This window comes from Ambystoma mexicanum, chromosome 8 (assembly GCF_040938575.1).
Source record: "Ambystoma mexicanum isolate Mex_15411 chromosome 8, UKY_AmexF1_1, whole genome shotgun sequence".
In the NCBI taxonomy this organism is placed as follows: domain Eukaryota; kingdom Metazoa; phylum Chordata; class Amphibia; order Caudata; family Ambystomatidae; genus Ambystoma; species Ambystoma mexicanum.
Genome location: NC_090929.1, coordinates 519,789,617 through 519,816,664, shown reverse-complemented (window position 1 = coordinate 519,816,664; position 27,048 = coordinate 519,789,617). Strand labels below are relative to the sequence as shown.

The 27,048-nt window shown below is 45.8% G+C and overlaps 1 protein-coding gene across 1 annotated transcript in view; it reads left to right on the top strand.

The window, feature by feature from the left end:
- The window catches only part of PANK4 (pantothenate kinase 4 (inactive)), a 751,790-nt gene that overhangs the window by 418,750 nt on the left and 305,992 nt on the right, over positions 1–27,048 (top strand). Inside the window, exons 8-9 of the mRNA XM_069610204.1 lie at positions 13,967–14,048; positions 16,198–16,298. Of these exons, the coding sequence (XP_069466305.1) occupies positions 13,967–14,048; positions 16,198–16,298 (183 nt within the window). The remainder of the gene's footprint in view (positions 1–13,966; positions 14,049–16,197; positions 16,299–27,048) is intronic.

The window sequence follows — 27,048 nt, the reverse complement described above, 5'->3', positions numbered from 1 at the left end:
CCGACAGCCGAGTAGCTGAAATTGAGATGAGGGTTGGCGTCACGGAGGACGACTTGGGCACTCTCCGAGCGGAAGTCTCCTCCTTGTCTAGACGTGTGCTGGATGTTGCCAAAAAAAATGAGGACCTCGAATCGCGCTCCAGACGCAATAACCTTTGCATAATTGGGGTCCCCGAGGATAGTATCAAGGAACCCATGGAAGACTATTTAGAGCGCACTCTACTCGCACTTCTCGGCTCACCTAGCCTCTCACCTCAGTTCGCAATAGAAAGAGCCCATCGAACTTTATCAGCAAAACCCAGAACCGGCGCGCCCCGTGCCCCTTCATAGCCAGGGTTCTGAACTTTCGTGATCGAGATGCCCTCCTCAGGACTGCGAGAGCCAAAGGGGAACTTTTGCTGGGGTCCTCTAGGATCCATCTATACTCTGATTTCTCAATTGCGGTTCAACAGGAATGCAAAACCTTCCTGGCAGTTGAGAAAAGACTGCGTGACCTGCAGGTCAAATACTCCATGCTGTATCCTGCCAAGCTGCGAATTGAACACTCTAACCAGGTTTTCTTTTTCACGATCCCGGAAGAAGCCTCCAAATTCATAGACGAGCACGTCCCTGGTTAACCTTTCATGGCCACATCATTCTGTTGACTTTTTTTTACATGTTTGGACACCTATCGGGAGGGGCGTACCCCGACCCATGGGCGTAGGAGATCCATCCGTATGTTATGCGCTTACCGCTTACTATGGCCTTATGACGTTTTGATCTCCCCGTCATAAGATCCTATGTATTCTTCATGTTAATGGTTCCAATGCATCTGATCTATCCTTAATGTGCCCCCAGCCAGGAGCATCGCCGCCAGGCCAGCACACAGGCCCCCAGGCTTTGATGCCATTGGTTTGGATCTGGTCATTTGGTTACGGGGTTGTTATTCCTCTGATTGGGGGAGGGGTGTGTGTGGGTGGGTGGGTGGGGGTGGGTTGGGACGGGTGTCATGTTAAAAAAGGCTTGATGTTCACAAAGAGGGCGGAGTGCTAGACAATGCCAGGTCGGTCACACTGCTGCCTGCTTGCCTATCCTGGGCTCTAGGCCCTAGGTTGCTATCCCTCCGAAGTTCAAAGTCTATCCAGTGCTCCTACTCTAATGGGCGACGATAATGTAATACTCATGAGCTTGAATGTGTGGGGGCTGTGTAATTATAGGAAAATGCGACAGTTACAATTACACGCTGAACGCCATGGGGTAAAAATCCTAGTTCTTCAAGCAACGCACATGTGCTGAACACTGTGAAATGTTTGCCAAGGGGTGGGGTCCCCAAACATATTATACCAACTATTCTACCCAGAGTCGGGGATGGGGGGGGGGGTTATGACCCTGATCCATAGAAGCCTCAAATTTACTTGTAAATCCTCACAGACAGACCCACTAGGGAGATATGCACTGCTCCATGGTGTCCTACAAAATAGAGCTGGTGTTATTGAACATCTATGGTCCCAATGTGGATGACCCTGAATTTTACCTTCACTTAGCCTCTCTCTTAGCCAGCTTCCCTATGGTACCGATACTGTGGGGGGAGTGACCTCAACACAATACTAGATGTAGACCTTGACAGATCGGGCTCCAGACCCCGCCAACTCTCTAGAGCAGCCAATACCATTCTGTCATCTCTTCCCCGGCTGGCTATCATAGACGCATTGCAACTGTTATACCCCGAGTCCCGAACATACTCCTTCAGTCCATGACTCGCATTCTAGAATCGACAGATGGCTGATATCGGACATACTGATAAGAAACGTCTCACAGCAGTCAATCCTACATAGAACCCTTTCTGACCACTCCCCTGTAACGATCTCTCTTTGCTGGGTCCCAGACTACAAAAGAACTCTGGGGTGGAAAATGAAACCACATTCCCTGCTCGATACAGCCTTTGCCTCAGAACTAGAGACTGCGATTGAAGACTTCTTCGAAATCAACACTAATTCGGTCTTTACACAATCCACCCTGTGGGAGACATTTAAAGCCTACATCAGGGGTATCACCATCTCTAAGGAAATCGGTATTCTGAGAGTGATCTGAGGAGACATCCGAAAAAGCAAGTCGGCTCTTGCTTCACTCGATTCTCAATACGCTCTCCATCAACCTGCAGAGATCCTAGCGTCCTTGGGTGCAGAACTAGATAAGGTTCAAGCTCATGCGGAACGCGAGGTGAAATTTCTCGACAACCCCCAGCTAGCGAGAAAATATGGGGAGGGCGAGCAACCAGGCCGAATCTTAGCCAGACTCATCCGCCGTGAGTTTGGATCTCCCAACATCCCTGCTATTGAGAGAGCCGATGGCACACTCCCCCAGGATATCAACAGAGTTCCTGGCTTTCTATGAAGCCCTTTATTCAGAAAATGAGAGTACACCTACAGCCGAGATCGACGCCTACCTAGACAGCCTTCCCCTCTCGGTCCTCTCTTATGAGACTAATAGCTCTCTTGAGAGGCCGTTCACTACTGAGAAACTCTCGGAGGCTATCGACTCGCTGTCATCTGGCAAGTCCCCAGGCTTGGACGGCCTCCCAGTAGAAATCTACAAACGCTTTAAACAGCTCCTAATTCCTCACTTGATGACCCTGTGGGACGAAGCCTGCGAAGTAGGCAGGCTCCGTCCTCTTTGGGAAGCTATAATAACGGTCCTTCACATCAACATTGGCGTGCATGTAACACTATCCCTAACTTGATGTGTAGTATACCCAAAATCCCTCATGCGTAGAGGTCCCTCAGATTGTGTTTTCCCGCCCACTAGTTGGTTGCCAAATGCGGAGCTCAAAAGAGTTATATTGCTATTTCATAATTCCTTTGTCCCACGATCGGTGGTCATCTAATCTTCGACTTAACATCTCGACGGCTGCTTCGTGGACCCCTTCACCAAAGAAGTCTATGGCTTTGTGCGACTGGCGCATTGGTCGAAGTGGATCAACCCCACGGGCTCCCTCGACGGATACGTCGAGGAAGCAGCAGACGCTAACAGGCCAGTCAAAAGTTTCAATGGCCCCTACGATCCTCAAGATTAGCCACCCTACCTGCAACCGCCGAAGCGGCATGCGTCTGGGCATTCCAGCCATAAGGGCATCTCTTCAAAAAAACACCTGGGCGCTGCCTAAGAGTGCATCAGCCCCAAAAACCCACGACGACGTCTGTAGGTGCGCCGCAGTCTCCCTCTCATCCAATGGAGCTACGCAAGAGTCTGGCAAATATTGTTTTGTCGGCAAATAGGCCAAAAAGCTCATCCTCTTGTCGAGAGGAGTGTTCGGATGGGTCCCAGCCCCTCTCTAAGACTCTGTCTGACAATTCCCTTCATTCTAAGGACTCCTGTCCTCCTGGAGAGCCACCCCCCCCCCCGACCCATATGGTTCATCTCTCTGACCAGAGTGAGGTTTGAGAGCTATATGGATAAACTTTCACAGTTAGTGGACTTCTCTGAAAGGTTCATAACCCCTAAGAGACCTAGGGAGGAGGATACCTGCCCTACCTTACCAAAGGTGCAGAGGCTTTCAAGTCATACTCCGCAGGAAGAATATTTGAACTCTCTGAACCTGAAGAGGTCTACGAGGATCCCTATGGCCAGGATGACGATCCCTTTTGGCCAATACATACCTGACCCCTGCCCAGATTGGGGTACATATCAGTCTGTAGAGAAAGCATCTTGGCTTTCCCCCCACTCATACGCCGGCCCAAACACCCTTTGTCTGGCCCTCTCTCCTCACGTCCACAGAGGTGAGCATCACCTATTGATGATCAGATGGCTTTTAAAGCAATCTTGAAAAGGGCTGGAGAACATTTCCAAATTGTTACACAAGAAGCTGTTCAGGATACTGACTTTGTGGAAGACATCCTGAAGGAGAAACCTCCCATGAGTCAGACTATCCCCTTGTTAAATTCCATCAAAAAACGCCTCACACCATCCTTGCTGTCCCCTTCCCTTACAAGGGCTGTGAACCCTCGAGTGGAAAAATGGTTTTACCCCTCTCCTTCTGACCCTTTATAAATCCGAGGGCATGCCACTCCAGACTCCCTGGTTGTAACTACCGCCAGGAAGAGGGCTGGGGTACCACTATGTACTTCTGAAGCACGCCCGAAATGACTGAATCCAATTTACCTACCCCACCAAAAGACCTAAAATACATACCACCAAAAGTTCAAACTACAAAAAGTTTGAACCTTTTGTGGTATGTATGTTTTGGTGGGGGAGGTAAAAGAAAGAAAAACAAAGGCTGCGATGGCTGCAGGGTTGTCCCCCACGGTATTGTACGAAATTACCTAATGCCAAAAGTCCGACCCCCAAAAGTCTGACCCCCAATTTTCTGCATATATACATGTGGGGGGGTGTGGTAAAGTGAATAAAAATATATAGGGGTAAGGTGGGGGACTGTGGGGGGTTCCCCCCCCCACATATATATTTGTGAAAAAAGGAGAAAAATAAATCCGACTTGGAGGTCGGACTTTTGTATTTGGTAATTTCATGCAGATCCGTCCCCTGCAACTAAGTATAGTGAGCGAGGGGTTGCGGGGGACACCCCTGCAGCTGACCTGGAAAAAAAAAAGAAAAAAAGGCTGCAGAGGTGTCCCCCGCAACACCCCGCTCACCATACCTTACAGCAGAGGTCTTCAAACTGTGGGCCCCAGGGGGACGGGGGCGCCAGAGCCCAGCATGAAATGTAAAAAATATTTGTTTTTTTTTTTTTTATTTTTATTTATTTTTTTTAGATTGGAGGAAATGGGAAAGGGCAGCTCACATGGTCAGACTGGACCATAAAACGGTCTTAGGCACCAATGAAAAAATGGCCAGCAGTTGCAAATGGATATTCAGTCCTTTAGTCACAGACTGTTTGAATAGTACCCAAGGGGTTGTTTTTTGTTCAAATGTAAACAAATTGTGATATTTAAAGAATAATTATTCTGCAACAATGGTCAAAACTACTAGCTGCATAGTGAAGTAACTCCTCAAACTGGCCCACATTGGCCAAAAAAGTGGCCCATTTTGACTACACTAGCATTTTACATTTGGTACGGTCATCGCCCTATTGCCCTATAGGCCAGTCCAATCCTGCCGGCTCATCCATAATGGGTGAGGGGGCGTCCACCCACTGGCCACATCACCCATTATGGAGGAGCTGAGGAGCCAGCCCAGTGAAACACTGAGCACTCCCTCAGCTGCTTTTTCCAGCTGAGGGAGTGCTCCTGAGCTGGCTGAACTGTCAAAGGGAAACTCTGTTTGCCTTTGACAGTTCATTTCCCCAGCCGCACATGATCACTGAGCCATGCAACGCTGGGGGTGTTTTGCTTCGCCAGCCTTGCATAGCTCATTGGAAATGCTGGTTGGGGCACTGCATGTATGTATGTGCGAGGGGGTGCTCCTGCGCCTCCTCGCACATACGGGGAGAGCAACCTGGAGCGGGCATTTTAGCAACCACGCGCAGGCCCCTGCAGAAGGTACGTTTATGGAGATTTATTTTTTATTTAAATGTGTATGGATGTGTGTATGCTTGTGTTATGGGACTGTGGTGGGAGCAGGATGGGCGGCAGCACTGGGATAGTGGTGGGAGTAGGGTGGGGAGAGCCCAGGATCTGTACTGGGAGTAGGGTGCGGTGACGGCACGCAAAAGTTCATAGTGATTTCTACATACTGTCCATCTGGCACTTTTGGGGGGGGAGGGCCCGGCCTGCCCAAACTTTGCTCGGGGGGCCCAGGCCAAAAAAGTTTGAAGACCACTGCCTTAGAGTATAGTGAGCGGGGTTTTGGGGGACAGCCCCACAGCTGCCCGACCAAAAAAAAAAGAGGACCCTGTGGCGCCGGTTCCGGATCACAGAAGTGAAAGGATACCAGCGTCGCAGGGACACTGCGCGTTGATGTGAAAGGTAAGTAGGGGGGTGGGAGTGTGTTTGGGGTGTGGACGGGGTGGGGGTTAGGTTTTGGGGTTGGTTTACAAAGAATGTCAGCATGAGAAATAAGGCACGCCTGGTTTAAGAACTCAGGTTTTAGGCCAGAGATGCAGGCCTCCTTAATAAACACACCAGTGGAAGCCACAAATGTGTTTGTCAAGACTGTGGATGATGCCTTGGAGACAGCGAAGAAAGAGCATGAGACTCTTTAAGTCTCGAAGTCGGATCATTGCTAGGCCTTACCAGCAGCGGGGAGGTAACTCGGGTCTTTCTCCAGATATCCACACAACCAGTATGGCACATGAGGCACATCATGGTCCTCTACACAAGGCGCAGCTGGCACCAGTCAATACTAGCAGAGGGGACAGCGAAGAGTCAAAGGCAGGGGCAGAAATTCCACCCCAAGAGGCTCCTTGGGATCCACTCCCAAATGACTCGCCAGTCTGGGTTCCCTCCCATACCTCCCCGGTCGGGGGATGTTTGTCTTTTCTTCACGCATGGGAAAGGGTCACCTCAGACCAGTGGGTGCTCAATACTGGCACCCGCGGTTAATGTATCGAGTTCCACTGGCCACCGCAATACCATCCTCCAAGACAGACGCCTATTGCCAGCACACCTGCAGATTCCGCTGGAGGAGGTACAGATTCTTAAAGAAAAGGGTGCCATAGAAGTCGTCCTCATTCATCAGATAAACAAGGGTATTTATTCAGGGTACTTCCTTGTACCAAAAAGGATCTCACCATGCGCCCTGTATTAGAGTTGTGCCCAGCGAACAAATGTGTCAAGCCACAAAAGTTCAGAATGACAACATTGCAGGAAGCAAACCCTCTGACGCAGGGGGATTACATGGCAACATTGGATATGAAAGATGCATACTTTCATATTTCAGTGTTGCCAGCGCCTAGGAAGTACCTAAGGTTCATGATGGAGAACAAGCACTATCAGTCAAAGTTCTCCACTTCGGTATTGCCTCAGCCCCAAGGGTGTTTACGAAGGTACTGACGGTAGTAGCGGCTCACCTGCACAGGCAGTCAATTCTAGTCTACCCTTACCTCGATGACTGGCTAATAACAGGGGATTCATACAGAACATGCCTTTCAAATACCCAGAAGACAGTTGATCTCCTCTTCAGTCTGGGATTCTCAATCAACGAGAAAAAGTCCAGTCTAGACCCCAGCCAAATCAATTTCTGGGGCTCTATTTCGAACCACAGACGGACTTGTCTTCCCCTCTGAGAGGGTTCAAAACATGCTGTTCCAGATCCCTCACTATGTAGCCAATTGCGAGGTGACCATACGCAAGGGCATGCGACTGTTAGGGATGATGGCATCATGCATTTATCTAGTCCCACACACACGTCTGCGCATGCGCCCCATGCAAGAGTGGCTCTTTAGCCAATGGTGACAGGCTAGCGGACAATGGGATGATCTATTGGTTGTCTCAGCAGCCCTCGTTCAGTCTCTGCAGTGGAGGTCAAGGGAGAACCTCTTGCAGGGGAAGACCTTCACCACCCCCGCAGTAGAAGCCACTCTCACCACGGGCGCATCTCTAATGGGGTGGGGGCTCACCACCTTCATTAGACGGCGCACAGAGTGTGGTCACCAGCGGTAGCAAGCTACCACATAAACCCGTTGGAACTGCTAGCAGTATTCAAGGCCCTGAAGGCATCCCAAACATACCTCCAGGGGAAAACAGTCCTAGTCCTCACGGACAGTACCACGGCCATGTATTACCTGAACAAACGGGGGGGCACTCACTCTCTAGGGTTATCCAAACTGTCTCAGAACATATGGAAGTGGGCTCTCAAATACAACAGGGGAACTCCATCTTCTGGCAGACGTGCTCAGCAGAGATTTCCCACTACCCCTAGAGTACGAATGGCAGTTGGAGGCAGACATTGTTTTCAACATCTTCGCAGACTGGGGCTTCCCAGAGATTGCCTTGTTCACAATTCTTGAGAACGCGCAATGCCTAGATCACGCCTCCAGGTACCCGCAGAACCGCTCCAAGGGGAACAGTCTCTGGATAGCATGGTCAAGGAAATGTGTCTATGCTTCCCCCCCCTCCCTTGACTCCCCTACTCAAGATAGTGCACAAGGAACCAGTCACAATGATTCTGGTGGCCCCACCAACCCTGGTTCTCTCACCTAATGGCAAGGTCAGTCGCACTTGCAAAGAAGCTGCCATGCCCGTACAACATGCTTTCACAAGACAGGGGAGAGATACTTGATCCATGCCCGGAAACTCTCAACTTAACAGCCTGGCTCCTGAGGTCATAGAGTTCGGACACCTCCAACTTCCTCAAAGAATCATGGACATACTTAGGGAAGTACGAAAACCTAACACCAGACATTGCTACTCCAACAAATGGAAATGCTTCGTCATCTGGTGCAATACCAAAAGCATCAATCCTATTGACTGCCCACCCTCAGATATTGTCCTGTACCTGACTCACCTTCCAGACTCAGGCCTGGTTTTCAATTCCTTAAAGGTCCACTTAGCTTCACTTCCACCTTACACCATGTCCCAAAAGAAGGTTTTGTGGTGGAAAACCTTAGTGATCAAGGCTTTTATGGAGTGGGTTAAGAGACGTCATCCCTCGATCTCCAACCGAGCTCCCGGATGGGACCTGAATGTTGTATTGACTAGGCTAACGGGACATCCCTTTGAACATGTGCATAAGGCTAACCTTAAAGCACTCACTTAGAAGACTGCCTTCCTGGTGGCAGTTACATCAATAAGAAGAGTTAGTGAACTGCAGGCCCTTTCAGTTCAAGACCCATTTCTCACGATTTACAAGGATAAAGTGGTCCTGGGCACTCATCCACAGTTTGCGTCTGCATTTATTTCAAAGTTCCATGTGAACCAATTAATAGAACTACCCACCTTTTTCCAGAACCCCACTAACGTGGCAGAAAGAAGCCTCCACACACTTGATGTGAGGAGAGCAGTAATTTATTATCTGGATAAAACAAAGCCAGTAAGAAAGACAAACCAGTTCTTCGTTTCAGTGGCAGCTGGTAGAGTCTCTAAATCAGCCATCTCTAAGTTGATCGTAAACTGCATCACACTGTGCTACACCCTTGCCAAGAGAGATCTACCCCTCAAGCCTAGAGCACACTCTACTCTGGGCACGGGGGCTTCCATAGCATTGTTTGCAAATGTTCCTCTCGAGTCCATTTGCAAAGCAGCAACCTGGAGTTCTGTACACACGTTTACACAACAATGCTGCCTAGATACACACTCTAGGTCTGTCTCTCAGGTGGGACAAGCAGTGCGAAGACATCTTTGCTGCTACTATTCCTTCACATATCCCACCACCATCTCTGGGTACTGCTCGCTAGACTATGCACAGCATGTGAGTCTAAGCAGATTAACAAGCATCCGAAGACATGCATTACTTCCTGTAATAGCATTTCTGATAATTGTATCTGCTTAGATTCACATGCACCCACCCTTCTTCCCCACTTGCACCTCTCACTCTTTGTACTCACTCACGTTAGTCATAAGGCTCCCTCACAGCAGAAAAAACACAATCGGGGGACCGTAACGCGTGAAGGATTTTGGGGATCCTACACATCGCGTTAGGGATATTGTTACAGGCACGCCCAAATCGACATCACCTTTTGATCCTCGAAAGAAAGATGCTATACTCTGCAATTATCACTAACTTTCAGACTGAATGCACTGAATCTAAGCAGATAACAATCATCAGAAATGCTATTATGGTAAGTAATGCATGTCACAGAACTAGTTACAATAATGTTTGAATTTATATGGGGATCCCACCACAGCTGAAAGGTAACTTCTGTCGCTGAAAGTGGAATCTTCGTAGTAGCCACAGCTTATAAAAACAAGATTTCAGCAATTGGTTAATTTGCTCTTTCAAATTCAGATCCTGTTGCCAGTAAAATAGGTTTTGTACTTTAGGTACAAAGCTAATGGTAATGTCAAATAGGATCAGAGGGGAGCAAAGTTCATAGAAATGTTAAAGGTTTAGATTTGGGCTCGAAGAAGACGTATTATTTCATGCTTGAAAATCAAACTCAAGACATTGCTATTTCAACAAATGGAAGTGGTTTGTTATATAGCGCAAAAAGAAACCAATTGATCCATTGGAGAGTTCACCAGCAGGTGTCTTGGTGGAAGTTGCCAGTGGTGAAAGCCGTCATGAAAGGGGCTAAAACGTAGGCTGGGATTGGAATAGTCTTGCTCAGACGTATGGATTCCCCCAAAGAGCTTGTGCACAAGGCTGCTCTAAACCTCACAAAGTGGCTTTCCTCGTTGCAGTCTTATCAATACTGAAGGGGAAATAAACTTTAATCACTCTCAGACAAACCTTTTGTCACAATTTACAAAGGTCGCCCCCATTTTCCACCAATATTAATTTCAAAAGTTCATGTTAATCGGGCTATAGAATGACCCGCTTCCTTACAAAACATGAAAACGGGAGAAGGCACTGTCACACTTGATGTGTGCAAAGCAGTCATGTTCTCTCTAGACAAAAGACATTACTGTGCAAAGCTAGTTGCTTCGTTGGGTCTTTTGAAACCGGAAGAGAGGAGGGTCCAGTCACTAAATCTACCATTGCAAGATCTCTAGCAAGGTGTATTCAACTCTGCTACACATTGGCACAACAAACCACTTACTGTCAGTACGGGGACATATTTTTAGCTTTCATTGCAAACATCAGTTGGACTCAATTTGCAAAGCAGCTACTTGGAGTTCAGTGCACATATTCACAACACACGAGTGTGTGGAGACAAGCGAGATCAGACGCTCATGTGAGACCGACTGTACTTAAGCATTTATTGTCCACTGTTCCTTCAGCTCATCCATCACCTTCATCTGGTAATGCTAACTAGTTTATGCACAGCATGTGAACATATTCACAATCCTCAGACGTCTGACATTAGTTACCCAGTAATGATCTGTGTGTCTGTTTAGCGTCACATTCACCTTTCCAGCATCCCCATATGGGAGCTGGAACACACACTCGTGCTTTACTTAAATTAGGCTGTTCGAATCATGTCAGAAAATTAAACAATCTGAGGATGTTGACTCAGGAAGGATCTTTAGTACCTGTAAATGTAGGATAGGGATACTCTTTCAATGTCTTTTTACGTTACAAATTAGCGACTTGTAATATTCTGCCATGTGATTTTCAACCTATATAAGCCACAGGACTATTTTACTGGGTAATAGTTAAACGCATTGTACCCACCCTCCCTCCTGAAACCAGCCTAGACAATATGTATGAATAAAAAATAATTGAAAACATCAGGTGCTGACTTTGTTTACATTCAGGGTCAACCGGCCCCTTACTCGCTAAAATGGCCTTCTCCCTTCTCTGCACTTCTGAACGCCCACCAGAACGTCCAAGTAAAACAATGTTTGTAATGGGTAGGAAAATGGCCACCATGGACGCTCTTGTTAGATTAACGGGATGTTGTTGTGTTGTACTCTACCAATAACTTAATGTAATAGTAGAGATGTTTCGACTGAAGTGATGCCTGAAATTCAAAGCAGATATTTAATTCATCCACTCAGTGAGTGGCAGGTTGTTCAGAGGTCTTCGAGGTCCCAACAAGAACATTTTACACACAAACTATCGATTTTGACAAGCGTTCTCGTTACTTGTCACTATAACCAGAGGCGTAGGCAGGGTAGGGCCAGAGCGGGCAAGGCCCACCCAAAATCTCTAAATGCCCACTCAGCATTGTTGTGGGGGCATTTACAGATGTTAATGTCACTGCGGTGGGCCCAACTACATTAGTTTCAAACCCCATTTGTTAGAAACTCCTGGCTACGCCTCGGACTATAACGGCAACCCTCCATATTCTATTGTTGCACAGGTGAACTTCTAAAGTTCTAATTGATCACAATGCCATGTCAGTTGTTCTTATGTATGACACTTTGCGTAAACATTGTTAATTACATGGTCAATTCTGTGTAATGCAATGCTACAATCAAGGGAGAGGGGGTATTCCCGTTGCAAGCATAAAGCCACTTGCACTCTTGTCTCCACATGCACGCAGCACTCTGTTTCCTAATCAAGTCGAGTACTCCTTGCACCTAGCTAGTGGTGGGTGCACATTCTGAGGCCTGCTAGAAGCATATAATTAGATCCTGCGTGCAGAAACCTCATGAGTCTGGTTACCTGGCCAACGCAAAGTAAAATACTAAAGACATTGTAGATCATCCTTTTTTGGAGGTCACAGAACCAATTGAAAACAACCTTCCAATTAGAAATTTGGAGTCAATACCCTCATTAAAGCTTCCTCAGGCACAGCTTTTCTTAAGTTCTGGAGCAAAGGCACATAACACACACCTAGACGACACATGGCCCTTCCAGATGCTATTCTCATGCATTGGGTTCAGTGCCACCACCATCCAGATGCCTCACAAGTATACTTTCTATGTTGAAACCATGGTCAGTGGGCTCTATTCTTCCATCCTCTCACTGCTCTTAAAGAATTGTGAACTACTACTCTGACAAGCCCCGATCAAGGCAATAATTGCCTTGAGCCTCGACCCAACTTATACTGTAATGAAAAACGAATCGATTAGCCAGTTATGTTATATTTGTTTCTAAAGCGCACGTACGCCCAGGGGCATCATGGCGCTAGCTAGAGCAAGAGGCAAGCAGCAGTAAGCAGGAATCTAGTAGAGATAAGTCTTAAGGGCTTGGCGGAAGGACAGATGATCATCGACCTCGAAGAGACAATGGAAGGCTGTTCCAGGCTTTAGCAGCTGTCACTGAAAATGCATGTCCGCCAATGCGAGAAAGTCTAACGCGAGGGACAGAGACCAGAAGAGCAGAGTGAGACCGCAGAGGACGAGACGACGCATAGCGGGGGAATTTAGCCTGGATCTATTCTGCACCCTGCTTATAGAAGGTACGGTGCATGACACACCTAGATTTTTAAGAGTATCCTCTTCTCGATGGGCAATTGGCTCTCCGAGCTGCGTTGCCATCTGGATAGTTTAGCCCCAGACCACCTTTCTTGGCTAAGGAAGCACCCGTTGTGCAGCAAACACACAGCCTAAAACCACATTTGAGAGTGGCTGGGTAATGGCAGCTACCAAAGAGTTTGGTGTCTTGCCGTCAGTGTCCAGGAAGTTGTCATTCACGGTTTAGGCCAATTTTACCGTAAACAAATGGTCGCAATGACCATTTGTTCTAAAAATGCTACCACCAAAAGTTCGAACCTTTGGTGGTAGCATTGGGAAAAAAAAAACGGGGGCTTCGGGGATGTCCCCGCATCGCCTCGCTCACTATACTTTATGGTATAGTGAGCAGGGGCTGCGGGGGATACCCCCGCAGCCTTCCGTAAAGGACCCTGCAGCGCGGGTTCCTGATCACAGAAGTGAAAGGGTACAGGCGCTGCAGGAACCTAGCGTGAAGGCAAGGTAAGTGGGGTTTGTTTATGTTGGGGGTGTGGGTGGGGGGTGTTCTGGGTGTGTTGTGTGTGCGTGAAAACGTATGTGTGTTCGCATGAGAAAGGTGCAAACTTTTGGTGGTTCGCACCTTTCTCATGCGAACGGTTTGGCCGCGCTACTTTCAGCCGCGGGCAAATCACTCGGATTCGTCATTCACACATGTCGACCTTGGCTTTCAAGTTTCCTAGTTCCGTGCGTGACCAAGCCATTCCTGATATATTTTTTATTTTTTTATTTTTATTTTTCTTGTTATTTATTGCTTGCTGGGACTTGCAATTTGGTTTTTCCCATTGTAAATATGGACATACATGTTCCAGCATTTAATGGGGAAAGCAGGCCTGTCTCCCAAAGAGGGAACTGGGAAACTTGACAGCTCTAGTCAACACTGGTTGCACATCCTCCATTTGCCAAATTAACTAGCTGTTATGAAGTCCTGTTGTCCTGCTTTACTTTATTCCAGAATTGTGAGACCCTGTGGTAAGGCATGATGCGATTTGTTTGCCAACTACATCTGCGTTCTGGCATTGTACATTCTATGAGCAAGTGCTATTTTGTAACTTAAATGCTCCCGATTATAACCACTCCCACTCTTCTTTATTACAGGGAGAGGTGCAGGCCCTGTTCCTCAGACATGAAGGCTACCTGGGAGCCATTGGGGCATTCTTAAAGGGTGCAGAGCAAGACAGTAAGTGCAGCCTGTGTATTTTGCTGCATTGGTTTAACATAGAATTGTGCCAAAACCTGCCTCTGTGATGAATATTCATGGTTCAGGCTTGTGCTTGATGAGGTCTCCACGGGTCACGTTTATCTGTTGATAAGTCTCTTTAGAGAAGCTACCATTAAAGTCCAGCAGCGATTGGGTGTGTGATTTGAGAGTATTCTTTTATCCAAGCAGTTATCTTTTCTGTTAATTCAAATATATTTTTTAGGCAGTGACATATGCTGTATGGGAGACTTATGGGCTCATTTGTAAGAGACAGTTAGTTTACAAAGGCCCTTTGAGTCAGGGTGCTCATTGAGTTAGACTTCAGGCCACTGTGTGAGGTAAAATACCCCCTGTGTTGTTTTCTCGTTCGCTCCGATATATTTAAGATTGCTTATCTGCACTCCTTGCATAACCACTTTAGAAAGGTAAACCATGTATTCAACACATTTTGGGAGGGATTGTTTTATAGACTCATGATTTTTCTAGTCGGATTGTTTATAAATACCTGACCATTGGGTACTGCCTTAATTGCACTGGCTTTTCTCGTCATCATTTTTTCTACTAAGTAGCATATTGCAACTTGACCTCGGTCCTGCTTTTCAAGGAGTCTCCTCTTAAGAACATTATCCAGATTTGTTTATTGATTAAGGCCTCGGTCATCTTATGGTCTGGCTAATGTTGCGATTGACTGACCTGTCTGTGAATGGGAGTTTACCTTGTGTCAGTCCTCTTTATTTTGCTAGATTCGTGGCACAACCACAAACTACCAACTCTTCTCGTGTACAGGTTGGGGACATATATTGGACCAAGTAATACATTCAAAACATTCACTGTAGCGCTTATCCTCGTGCATGCAAAGGGGTGTGCTGCAAAGTGGTCTACACATCACAAAACATTGGAGTGCAGGCTCTCCAGCAGGGTTACAGCACGGTGTGCCATTACATCATAAAAGTGTGAAGGCTCTTTATTTTTTTTAAATGTCCCACCCCTGCTTCACTATACGTAGCAAATTATGGCATAGCTGGAAAATGCCAATTCAATGTGTATGCAACAATTCAAACTATTCGCTTTTTTCATAGTTTACTCCACTTGGTAGGCTAAAGTAGCCTACCAGTGTCAACCAGACGGTTGCTTGTTTCTTTAGAATTCTTGCATGCCGCTAAAGCTCTAGGGTATCTTGGCAGTGCAAGGCCAAAGGATGTAGCTCTTGTAAAGGGGAACGCGGGTGGTATGGGTGCTCTTTGAGGTGGAGGATTTACCCTATTGCAAGGCGGGAAAGGGTCTGGAACCCATAAACTACAAGACCAAACCCTTCCAGAGTGAGATATGTAAGGGGTGATTCCTTTTGCCAAGTAATTTGATAGTTGGACCTGGAGTCCTTCAGGCCTGCAGCAGGCAATTGGGGATCATATAGTTGCCCGTCTCTGCAATGCAAATTGTATCCGCACAAGAAATGCAAATTGTATCTGAAGAGGTGAGGGCTATAAGAATTGGGTTGGAGTTGCTTATTAGGAGGTGGCTCTGAGGGACATTAACTTTCTGTTGTCGGACAAGAAGAAAGAGACCAGAGGTCTCCTACAAGTTGGAAATTAAATGTGCAGTTCTCAGAGTGGGAAAAGAAATCACTACATCTCTAACCCCCAGTCCCGCCCCATGCGCGGGCACATATATATATATATATATATATATATATATATACACACACACACACACACACACACACACACCCACCCACACCCACACCGCCCCCCCCCCCCCCCCCGCTTGCATCTCCTTGCTCAAGGCTGCAATCAATCCTCCATATAGTATCCAAACTCTGGGTTCAGTGAGCTGGTTCCAAGCCCTGGTAGTTTGACAAGAAGATATCAGAAATCGGAGTGGCAAAAAAGACAATGTGGCTAGTATAGCAAGCCTTTTACTCTGCCTCCACAAAGAAACAATCCCCCATTGCCACCTTATTTTATCCAAGTTTCCCCATGACTTCAGGGCAAACACGTTGAGGGAGCGCAGGTGCATCAATCATGGGTAAACTAGTCCTGTAGGTATTTGATCAAGTGGCATTGTGTTTGCACAGTTTGTAATGTCTGTTTTGCACTACAACCTTTTTAGTCCTCTTTGTGCCCCTTAGATCCCAACCAGTACAGCTGGGGAGAGAATTATGCTGGAAGTTCTGGTCTTATGAGTACGTCTCCTGATATCTACCCCATGCAACGCACGCGAAGTGGCACAGTAAGTCCCGTTTGTACACCAAAATGTCAAAGGGAATGGCAACATACAAATTTATTTGTCTGTACTATTCTATTCAGTGACTTAAGCAATAGAAGAATGACAGCTTGTTTAGTCCTAGTATAGGTTTTGTTGTTGGTACCCGTACTGCCCTGATCCCCATAGTCCTGCATCTTTTGAAAGGAAGCTTATATGACTAGTAAGTAGTCTCGTAATGCCCCCCACACACGGTCTGTACTCATTCATTGTTTTGGTCTCCTTGTGCATCATTCATTTGCGTGGGATGAGCCGTGTTTCTCTAAACAGTCCTGAATCGCTAATGGGAGCGAGTGGCATCACAATGAAAAATGAAATCCAATAACGAGAGTGGCTGGTCCTGCAGGATTTTTCCATTCAGCCACACATGCCATCTGAGCCTAAGCAGAGGCATTTGGTTTGTGTTGCTATCGTGGCATGGAGGAGAGGGAGTGTGCTCTAATACCAGAGTCCAAGTATGTAGAGCCAAGAGGGCCATGTGCATTGTCCTGCATCCCTGCTTTAGTGGGCAAGCCTTTCACTTCGACTTCACAAACCATCACCTTTCTTAGGTAGGTGGATTGAGCCCTCGTTTCAACACCCTGGTGATGCACTACCCTCCTTTGGTGCACGCACCTACAATGCTTACCATCATACACATGAGCCCCTGTGTATTGCCATAAGCATGAACATCACACCTTTTATGGCAACCCTATTTAGCAGAGTCTTTGATCTTCGCACTGCACTTCCCATGAGTAATTGCCCTAATTTGGTGTTAACCCTTTTAGAGGTACGCCCTTGCCCTACCCCACGAATAGTTGCAACCTTACTTGGTGGATACACTTCCAGGGGCGAGGCTGGCTCTCTACCAAACCAATATTGTACTACCCTTCTCTGTTGGCTATGTTCATTGTAATTTGCATAGTGCATATCTGCTACTGTTGGAGTACACTATTTTGCCCCCATTCATTTTGAATGGGGCACCTTTTCTTCAGAGGTCATGCCCCCCCCCCCAACATTTTCAGCCAAGTTTCTCCACTGGTTGGAGCCTCCTGAACATGGGCATTTTAGGATTAATCCTGGGGTTGTGGGTAGAAGTGTCTTGGTTGGAGTCTGTCAAGTGCCATGTTTGGTGCTGTATTTTAAGGCCAGGGACCCCTATCTTGGTGCTTCGTTTGTGTCAATGTGTTGTGTGCAACCCAGTTAAAGTCTGAATGTGATTAAGGGACTGAGACATAAAATGAATCTGCCCTGCCACAGGTTCGGTGAAGAAGAGGGTCTATAAATGTGTGCATGCGCAATGAGAGTTGCGTAGGTGTGGGCATAAGTGCCCTCCAGTGATGGTGAATGTTTGATCGCACAGATGATGTTCAATCTTATGGGTTGTGTGTGTTTGCTACTATCCCAGTTTGTGTGAACGTGTCCATGATGCGGATGTATTGTTGGTCAATTTGGCAGAAGATACCTGTAAATGGCAGCGTCCTTTTGGGGCGAGTCCTCGCATTGATATTATCTGACAGCACCATTCTGTACATAGGCACTGTGTCCTGTACATAGCCTGTTATGCCATTGTCTGTGCATGTCATTGGTTGTGTTGAGTACTCACCATGCATGTGCTGTTAATAGTTAATCACATGTTTTTGTTTTAATTCTCTTCCTTCTTTCTTCCATCTTCACTGGTTTTCTTTCCCACCAGTTTTCAGTAAGTAGCCTCATGCATTTTGCCGTGTATACTGTCATGTAGTGTTTTGTGAACGTGCCGATTAGCCCGTGATCCTGTATCCATATTTAGACTCCTGCCTTCATGCAACGGGTGGGGAGTTTCCAATGGTGTTTTAATTGAGGTTCTATCAATATGGTCTTGTCTCTACACAGAAGCACTCACTCACTGGCAGGTATCATTCAGCATAGAAATCGGTCACAGAGCTTGTAGAGATTCCTTGTAAGAACTGATAACTTGACTTTTGGTCTTCAACATTATAAATTGCATTCTGGCTTTTAACTTTGGGAAGTTGTATTGATAGTTTTAAAATATCATTAATATTCAAACTGATTTCTAAATCTCTGCAGCAATTAAATCTGTGTTTTTCTGCATTATGTCCGGGCTTAGCAAGATGTTAATATCATGCTCTGATCTGAGAAGTTAGACATTCCTTGACAAATATTTGAGACCAATAAGGTTTATTCGATGCAAAGTTTCTTTTTAGATGCATCTAAATACGAATGTGTCCAGGTGGCACATTACTCAAGAATAGTCTTCCTCCGGTTGAAGGACTATTTTTTTTTGGGGGGGGGGGGGATTTTTCAATAGCCCTCTAGTGAGGCATATGAAAACATCTAACTTAACAGCAAATCAGGGTTCCCAACCGAAAGATAGACCCACCTGTGTTAAGGGTAGCAGTGACCCAACTCTGTGATGGGTAGCAATGGCAGGGTAGTCTGACTTCACTGAAGGGAGGGGGCAGGCTGGCAGTGACGTACGATGAGTCCCAAAAGTTATGCCCATAGAACACACCACACAAATATACTATTTATTGTACAGATTGTAGCTAAAAGTTTGAATAAGTACTTTGGAACATAAAACGGAGTAAAAACAATGCATGTATAAATGCAGGACAGGGCGTTAGGCAGACCTTCTCACTCCCGAGCTAAATCTATGCCCAATACCCAGTGGTAAAGCACAGTTCATAGAAGGCTAAAGGTTGTCATAATTAGGAACCCTATTGCCAACACATGAATAGTCCCTGTGGTACGACGTTCATTGATTGCCAGTTTTTTGCCGAAAAATGTTGGCTGAAAAAAACTCAAAATATGGGCGGGGTAAGGGCATGTAAGGGGTGGGAGGATAGGGAATAAATGAAAGGGGTTGGGGGACCCCCCCCCCTAAGTACAACAAAATTAAAATTCGATGAGCTTTGTCAGCCAAAACATTTCGTCAAAAAAACTCTGCAAAAAATAAAATGGGGATGAATGAACATGGAACCGTCCTTGTAATTCCCGACAACCTCTTGCACATAATGATAATACAAAGTGCTGATCACATAGTAGATGGAGGAAAAAAGGGAATACTCTTTCGCAACAATGCCCAGAGGGCCACACACAAATAGAACATGATTAGGCACACAATTCCAGATCTGTGTTCTTAATACACACCTTGAAACAAATAGCTATATAAATAACCGACAGTTGTACAAAGCAACCTGATATAGTAAGCGGTGTAATGCATTGATTAAAATTGTTTTTTTAAAAAAAGTGGCATAAACTGACATTCTAGTTCTTGTTTGAAAGTTCCAGAGACCCGGGGAGTACCCAGGACTAATGCAGTTCAGGTAAATACTTTCAGAAGTCACTTTAGTCGAGTTTCTGGAGTTGGTAAACGTTCAGTCCAATACACACGGTTATGTGGAAAAGACTGGTAAGTTCTGTTCTACCACACATGTGCAACCAAAGATGTGCCCTACCACATAGAATGTCAGGGGGGACCCCTCTCGCGATCTTCAGTTCCAGGTTCAAACATCAGGAAGGAAGCAAAACAGGATTTGAGCCGATGGAAGTCCATGTTGAATCGAGGTAGAGGTGGATCTACAGAACTCCACGTCTACAGGACAATGGGGACTGCTGATGTCCAGTCCGAGGAATAACACTGCAGCCCCGGACCCAGAGTTAAGTATTTACACCAGCAAATTTGAAGAACTTGGCACAGGGATAGCATACAAAGCATCTTTTTACAAGGTGAGTTACAGGATCTATTACCCAGCTACCTGCACCAGATAACCCAAAAGAAGACTCGTCTGCTTTTGCAGGAGGGATGTCCCCCCCAGCCCGGAGCAGAATTTATTTATTTATTTTGTGGCTGATCTAGCCCGCAGAGCCCAAGGGCATCTGGGCGCTTTCTTAAGAACAGAAGTGTTTGTGTTACAGAGTATATACAGGACAGACATAATGCATGGTATCAACATTGCTTAGAGGACATAGAATATATAATATTTACAGTGGTTATAGATAATGGGTAAGTGTAGTGTGACTTGTGTGTTAGTTACCCAGGCTGAGAGTGAAGAGGTGTGTTTTGAGTAGTCTGCGGAAAATCCAGAAGGATTCTTGGGCTCCGAGTGGGAGAGGCAGTGCGTTCCAAAGTTTACTGGCAATAGTAGGGAAGCTGCTACCACCCGCGTTTTGGAGTGTGAACCTAGGAATACCGAGGCTGTGCTGGTAGGCTGCTCTGCTTGGTCTTGTGTGTTGTGTCGTGGTGATTTTGTCGGAGAGGGATGCAGGGGCCATCTGGTGAAGACATTTGTGAGTTAATGTGAGTGTTTTAAACGTGATTCGTTCATGGAGCAGTAGCCAGTGTTGTTGTTGTCTTATTGTTGAAATGTGTGCTTATCTGGGTATGTTCAGGGTGACTCTGAGGGCATTATTTTGAAGGACCTGTAACTTTCAGATGTTCCGGAGCTTGGTGGCCACATATAAGGCGTTGCAATAGTCGAGGTGGGTTAGGACTAGTGCTCTGGCCAAAGTCAAGCAGCTGTCAGGAGTGAGGAATTGTCTGCAGGAGCAGTTGAGTTTGCATGTGTAAGAGGTGGGTGACGTAGTGGCGTTGATTTGTTTGTTGAGGGTGAGGGAGGAGTCTAGGTAGAAGCCCGGTGTTTTAACCTCATTAGTGACTTTAATGGTGTTACCATCAATATTCAATCATCCCAGAAGGCACCAGGGAGGTGTAGAAACCCGAAGAAGTGGATCTGGATGACTGAAAACGCAAAACAGTGGCCAGCCAGCAGAACGTGTTCCTATGTTGCGGGCAAAAGCGTAGAGTCACAGATGAAAATCAGAGGTGGGGGTAATGATGTCCCATAACCCTTCTGGAAAACTGTTATAATGACCCAGCAGTTCCATCACAGGACATTTGATCCAGTCTTTACAAAGAACAAGGAAGGATATCCAGCAGTCCCAAGAAGAAATCGAAGTGAAGGACAAAGGACGCAGAGCTCAGGCAGTATGGACATACCTTCTCCTAGAGATTCACTGATCCATTTTGTGGCAAATCCTCCAGCAATTTGTGTAAGACACCAGCAGAATTGAGGAATGTGCAGGGTCTCCTCCTCTAGATATTCACATTTACTAGTGGGCTGCCCAAAGACAACCCTCCAATCACACACCAGGCAGATGCATAAAGGTTTTTGCCCATAAAACTGCTAAGTCTTTTGCACCCATACGGTTTGTGTATTGGCCTGTCTAGAGCAGGGGGCCAATCTAAGCTATTCCAAACCACTGCCTCGTGGATAGCTAAGGGGCAACACGGTTGTCTTGGAAGCAAGACAACACAGCGCAACACAGATTTTAATCCCGATCCCACGCTTAGAAACCACTCGCTGGTATTAAGCGCATAATAAATGAGCAATAAATAAAGGGATGACCCAAAACAAAATGGCCAAGAGTTGAAGGTACATTAGTACTCCAATGGCTACCATACTGCTACATTGAGGTTCAAACTTAACCGAAACTGGCACCAGCCTACTCCATGGCACCACTATAAGGTGATATATTCACCCTAGGGCCAAAATAGGGTGCTTAAAGAGCACCCTTGTCTTAGGATCCATATGGGATACCATAGGACAGTGTGGGAAAAGGGGTTGCAGTGGTAGAGGGACTTCAACAGAGAAATCACTCTGAACATGAAAATGTCAAAGATTTAAGAAAACCTAAAGAAAAATTGATACATGTTTAGGGGTGTGTAAGGGAGGCATGGTATCACAAGTATGCCACTAAAAGTTACAAGTTTCAAAACCATTATTAGATTCTTGAGGTTTGGAAAAACTCCTACATTGCCCTATAGCTATGATGGGAGTAGTCTCTACGTTCAAATAATAATAAAAAAAACGCTGTCCTAGTCAGTTGATGTCAAATGAAAAATGGCCTATACTAACAAAACCTAATGCCTGCCCTATCTCTTATACAAAAAGTGTGTAAAGGGGAATGTGTTTGCAAAGGAAAGCCAATGTTATAACATAAAGGATCAAAGTGGCTGAGTGAGCTCTCCTCCCCACGTTGGACATCAGAGTAAGGGGGTCCCCGGAAACAGGATCACACGCTCTGGCTCAGGTTATAAACAAAAGGCAGTTCAAAACGTGGGTTGAGGCCTGCTTGGCCTTTCACATTAAAGTCACTTATTCCAGCTTTCCAAAGGTTCTTTCAAAAGTCAACAAAAGTTCACATAGGTCTCCCTCATTCGGGCTGTGACCTTTCACTGATGTCGAAGACTTTCGAATGTGCAAGGAATTTACCATAGACCTCCGCAGGACCACTTCGACTTTCACTTTAGCTCTTTCTTGATGTTATTTGCCACAATGTCTCTTGGTATTGGTAGCTCCATACCACAATCGGAAAAGTTCAAAGACCTCTTTCTCTTAAAGCAATCCTCTTTTAACGTCCCCTTTCGTCGGGCTTAATCTTGACTATTGCACATTTCAAAGTTCATGCAATTTGCCGCTTTATAAGAAGACTTTGAAGATTTCGCAGAGAGTTTTGGGTGGGCTACTTCCTTTTGCTGGACCACTGTGCTAGTCTATTACTGGCTTCAGTTATCGGTAACTTAAAAGATAATTACTGGTTTGCTTTCTTTCGCGTCTCATCATCTTGCGCGCAACCTTCAATTCTAAGATACTGTTGCGGCTTCAATCTTTCCTTGACACAAACCAGCCTTTCATGTCTTTCGCTAACTCACCGGTTGCGTGCATTCCTTTCTTGTCCCTGCGGCTTTGCTTCACGGGTCAACATTGATACCACAGGCTTGGCCTCGCCTCCCCAATTCTGTCGTTCACCTTGGAGGGTCACTGGTGTCCTTGAGACACAGTGCAGGCTTCTTTTTGTCTGGGATTTGGCTTTCGCTGCATCTCCTTCACGGTTTCCAGGAGGCAACGACCTCCTGCAGGAAACTTCAGGGTTTCTCTACCCTTCGCTCTAGTCCCTCGATCGGTTGTCCTGCTCCAGTTGGTTGGCCTTCGCCCCGAAGGACCTGTTCCTTCTTGTCTCTCACCTGTGTCAGAGTGTGTCTCTGGTCCGCCTTTTTCCTCATGGGGGGAGCTAATGGGTATCAGATGTATGTGATTATTGTCAGGTGCCTGACTTTGCCTGACTTGATTAACGGGACATGTCCATTGAGAAATGTTAGGGTTAGCCTCTTTAATCTCAGTTGTCCTCTTCCTCAGACAAGTGTTCGTGTAGCAAAGGGGGTGGGGCGGAGTTGGGATGTTGGAAAAATCCTAAAAAATAGGATGGGTATGGGCACAGGAAAGACCCCTCACCCAGGTGATGCTCCCCCACTGGTCCACCCCCAGGGTCTGGATCCAAAGGCGATGACTGTTCCCAGACCACCAGAGAGAGATCCCCAGAGACTAGCAAGTGAGACACCCTGTCGTTTCTCACAGGTGCCTCAAAACAGAATTATTCCAGAACCCTCTCCAAGACTTTAACCAGGGGCAAACAGCCCCTTTTGTGGTAGGTCGCAGAGTTTACGTAAGCCTTATAGGGTCACAATAACTGATTGGAATGGTTTCCAACTATAGCCTGCATTGAGGTTCAGTCTCTGCGTTTTATGACTTATAGCGCCCATTTTGATTTGTCTTTCTTATCGGAGAAGAGGGGGGGTTCCAAAAGACTGTTGGCAATGTTCATCCCCTCAACCTATAATGTGCTTTTCAACAGGGCTCTCAGCAGAGGATACCAATGGCCCAGAGGAGTCTACAGTCCACCAGTTCCTAGACCTCCTGGAAAACATACTCCTCTACTGTAGAAGCAGGTGGAGTCAAAGGCTTTGACACAGAAGACCTAGAAGAACCATCCCTCCTCCTTCTCTAGGACCTGGGCAAATTATTGGGTATATGGATAGTCCTCTTGGGGTATGCAGTGATTTAAACGAATTAAATTACAGAGAATGCTGTTATAACAAATGTCATAATGAAAACCTATATTTTTTTTAAATGTATAAATGTATATGGGGTGGGGGTAAGGGGTTAAAACTAGTGGGGTTGGGGTGGATTTAAAAGCATAGGGAAACAGGAGGTTTGGGGATCCCCAAAATTAAATACAAATAATCAATTTGATATTTTTCGTTCTACCGTTTTTGTTATTACAGCATTCTCTGTAATTTAATTAGTTAAAATCACACGTAACACCCCTTACTACATTGACCCTTGAAACTAGAGAGGTTAAACCGCAACTCCAGGGGTGAGTGGTTCCTGTAAAGACACTGGTCTTTTTTAAAGTCGTTTCCAAGCACATTTTTGCCTCTAACATTTTGTTGGGCACTTATCCGTAGAATTAAATTTGTCAGCTCTTAATTTTTTATAGAGTGCCAACCACAGACAAAGCATTTTTGGAGCACTCTATTTGAAGGGTGATATTCACAGCAATCAGATTGACTAGGATCACTAGAGAACTTAGTGCATGTCAGCGGTCTGTTTACCACAACCTCTGTACAAACGAAAGCATTGTCTACAATAGTAATACTAGCACCCGTAGCCCTCACTTCAGTTGTTCACTTGGCACCCACTTAATGGAAAGGAGTTTCTGCTGAGCGTTTTGAGGAACCTCTTTTAAACTTCTTCCCCCACTAGCAGAGAAGCTGAAGAAATCCGTAGGATGTCTACTGCATAGTGGCACCTTTTCCCATAGACTGAGAACATGTGTAAGACTCTCACACCTAGGTTAGCTGAGATGACGTGCTGAAAAGTCTGACTTTCCACAGTGGCAGCAGTTGCTAGGGAGTCTGGGGTTAGTTGTAGACCATCACCAAAATTTTGGGTAGTAGTGCCATCCTTCTTTTGGTACCGACCGCAAAGTGCTTACCCACCTCTACTTTGTCCACGGATAGGGAGGTAGACTTTTGACATGACCTTCTTTGTGTCTTTTGTTTGTGGCTCACTCTATGTAAGATCCGTAAGTCAGCCATCTGACTTTGGTCCGTAAGATCTGACACCTTGGAATCGGCCAAGTGCTGATGAAACTCTAGAGAACAAGCATCAATGATGTGCTCAATTATGACTAAATGAGTCATGCCTTCAAACCCAACCATTAAAGATTTTCATGGAGTTATTCATCCAAGACACCTACTGGATACACCCTCTGATTTAGCTTCCAAGAGTTCCTCCAATACAGAGAAGGAGTCTTAACAAATCTCTGCATTAGAACTGCTTTCATACTCTTGTACTTCCTCTCTCCACCTCACTCATCTGTAGAATAGCACTACATACACTTGGAGTCACGCGGGGGGGTGGTGCAGAGGGAATGGGAGAGTGAGTAAAGCCTTCTAGTCACTGGTATATTTCTGCACTTCACAAGCAAATTGGAAGCCAATCAATCTAAAACATCTGTATCTTCCAAAAGTATGCTGCCCATGTTACGGAACTTAGTCTGACAGGGAGACTTGGAACTACCAATGAGCACCAATCACCTCAATAATCTTGAAGCCTTGATTTGAAGCCTGTGAGCTCTGATGGACTCCTGCTCATCCAGCTCTTATTCTATTTTTATTTGTATGGTATTTATAGAGCACACAAAGACTGTGAGGTATTGAGGCGCTAGGAGGTCAGAGGGGGCAGGTCAGTAGAACTAAAACAGAAGAGTTTTTAAAGCCTTAACGAACAGGAGGAACCCATGGAGCTTAAGAAGATCCAAAGGCAGAGATTTCCAAAGTGTAAGGGCAAGAACCAAGAAGGATCTTCCTCCAGCTCTGGCACGAAGAAATCTGGGGAAATCGGCTCTTGTTTCTTAAGGGCTTGTTGGGGAGCCGACTCGTACTTTCTCCTTGCCTGCAAGTTCTATTTCCAACCTCTTCTGTTCCATATCTAACTTCTTGAGCTCAAAGTCCAACGTGGCTTTCTCTAGGTCCAGTTCCTTAGGTCTTGGGGATTGGGACTCCTTTCCACGGCCTGAGAGAGCGGAGGTTTCCACCCAAGCATCCACGGTACAGGGGCTGGATGAGAGCTTACCCCTCTGCCTAACCAGCAAGTTTGTTTGGTATGCCCAAATGATCTTGATGAACTCAGCTTTTGTACCTTTAGCAATGAAGCTGCTGTTCATTTCTCATCCATCATCTTGTTCAGTGTCCCACTGGACAAGAATTCATTCTTGCACAAGTACTGATAAGATATTTGATAGACAAGACAACCCGTACAAGGCAAGTGCAAGCATTTCGTGCCTACGGGATAGCTCAACAAAATGTACAGTAATTCACATGGCAGTGTTTTACAGTAGCTATTGCAAAGGAGTGCTACAACTAATGTCAGAGCAGCACAAAGAAAATGCAGGATGCAGCTGCTCCAAGGTATTTGATTCTTTAGCCTGCTACCTTCATTTGTAAATGAACAAAAGGTGACCCTTAAACCCGATGCTTTGTTTTCATGATTTCTTGGCTTGATTGTACTGCATCAGTTGCACAATGTTAATTTTTGTGCGAAATCTTTATAAAGTATTGAGTGGGAGATGGATCTCTGCAATATTTATTTCCAGTGTTTTCGGTTTATGGTAAAATCCGTATTTTCCTCAGTTGTTACCTCATTTTGTTGGCTATTTAGGGTAATTCGTGGTATTGGTTCTTTTGTATTACAAATGCTTTTATTTGGCTATGTTCCTTATTTTATTATGCTTTATATGAAAAGTGTATGATGTTACAGCCAACAAAGAAAATCCAGTGCAGTGTATGGGGGTCTCCAAAAAAGACACATTTCAAAAATGGAATGTTTAA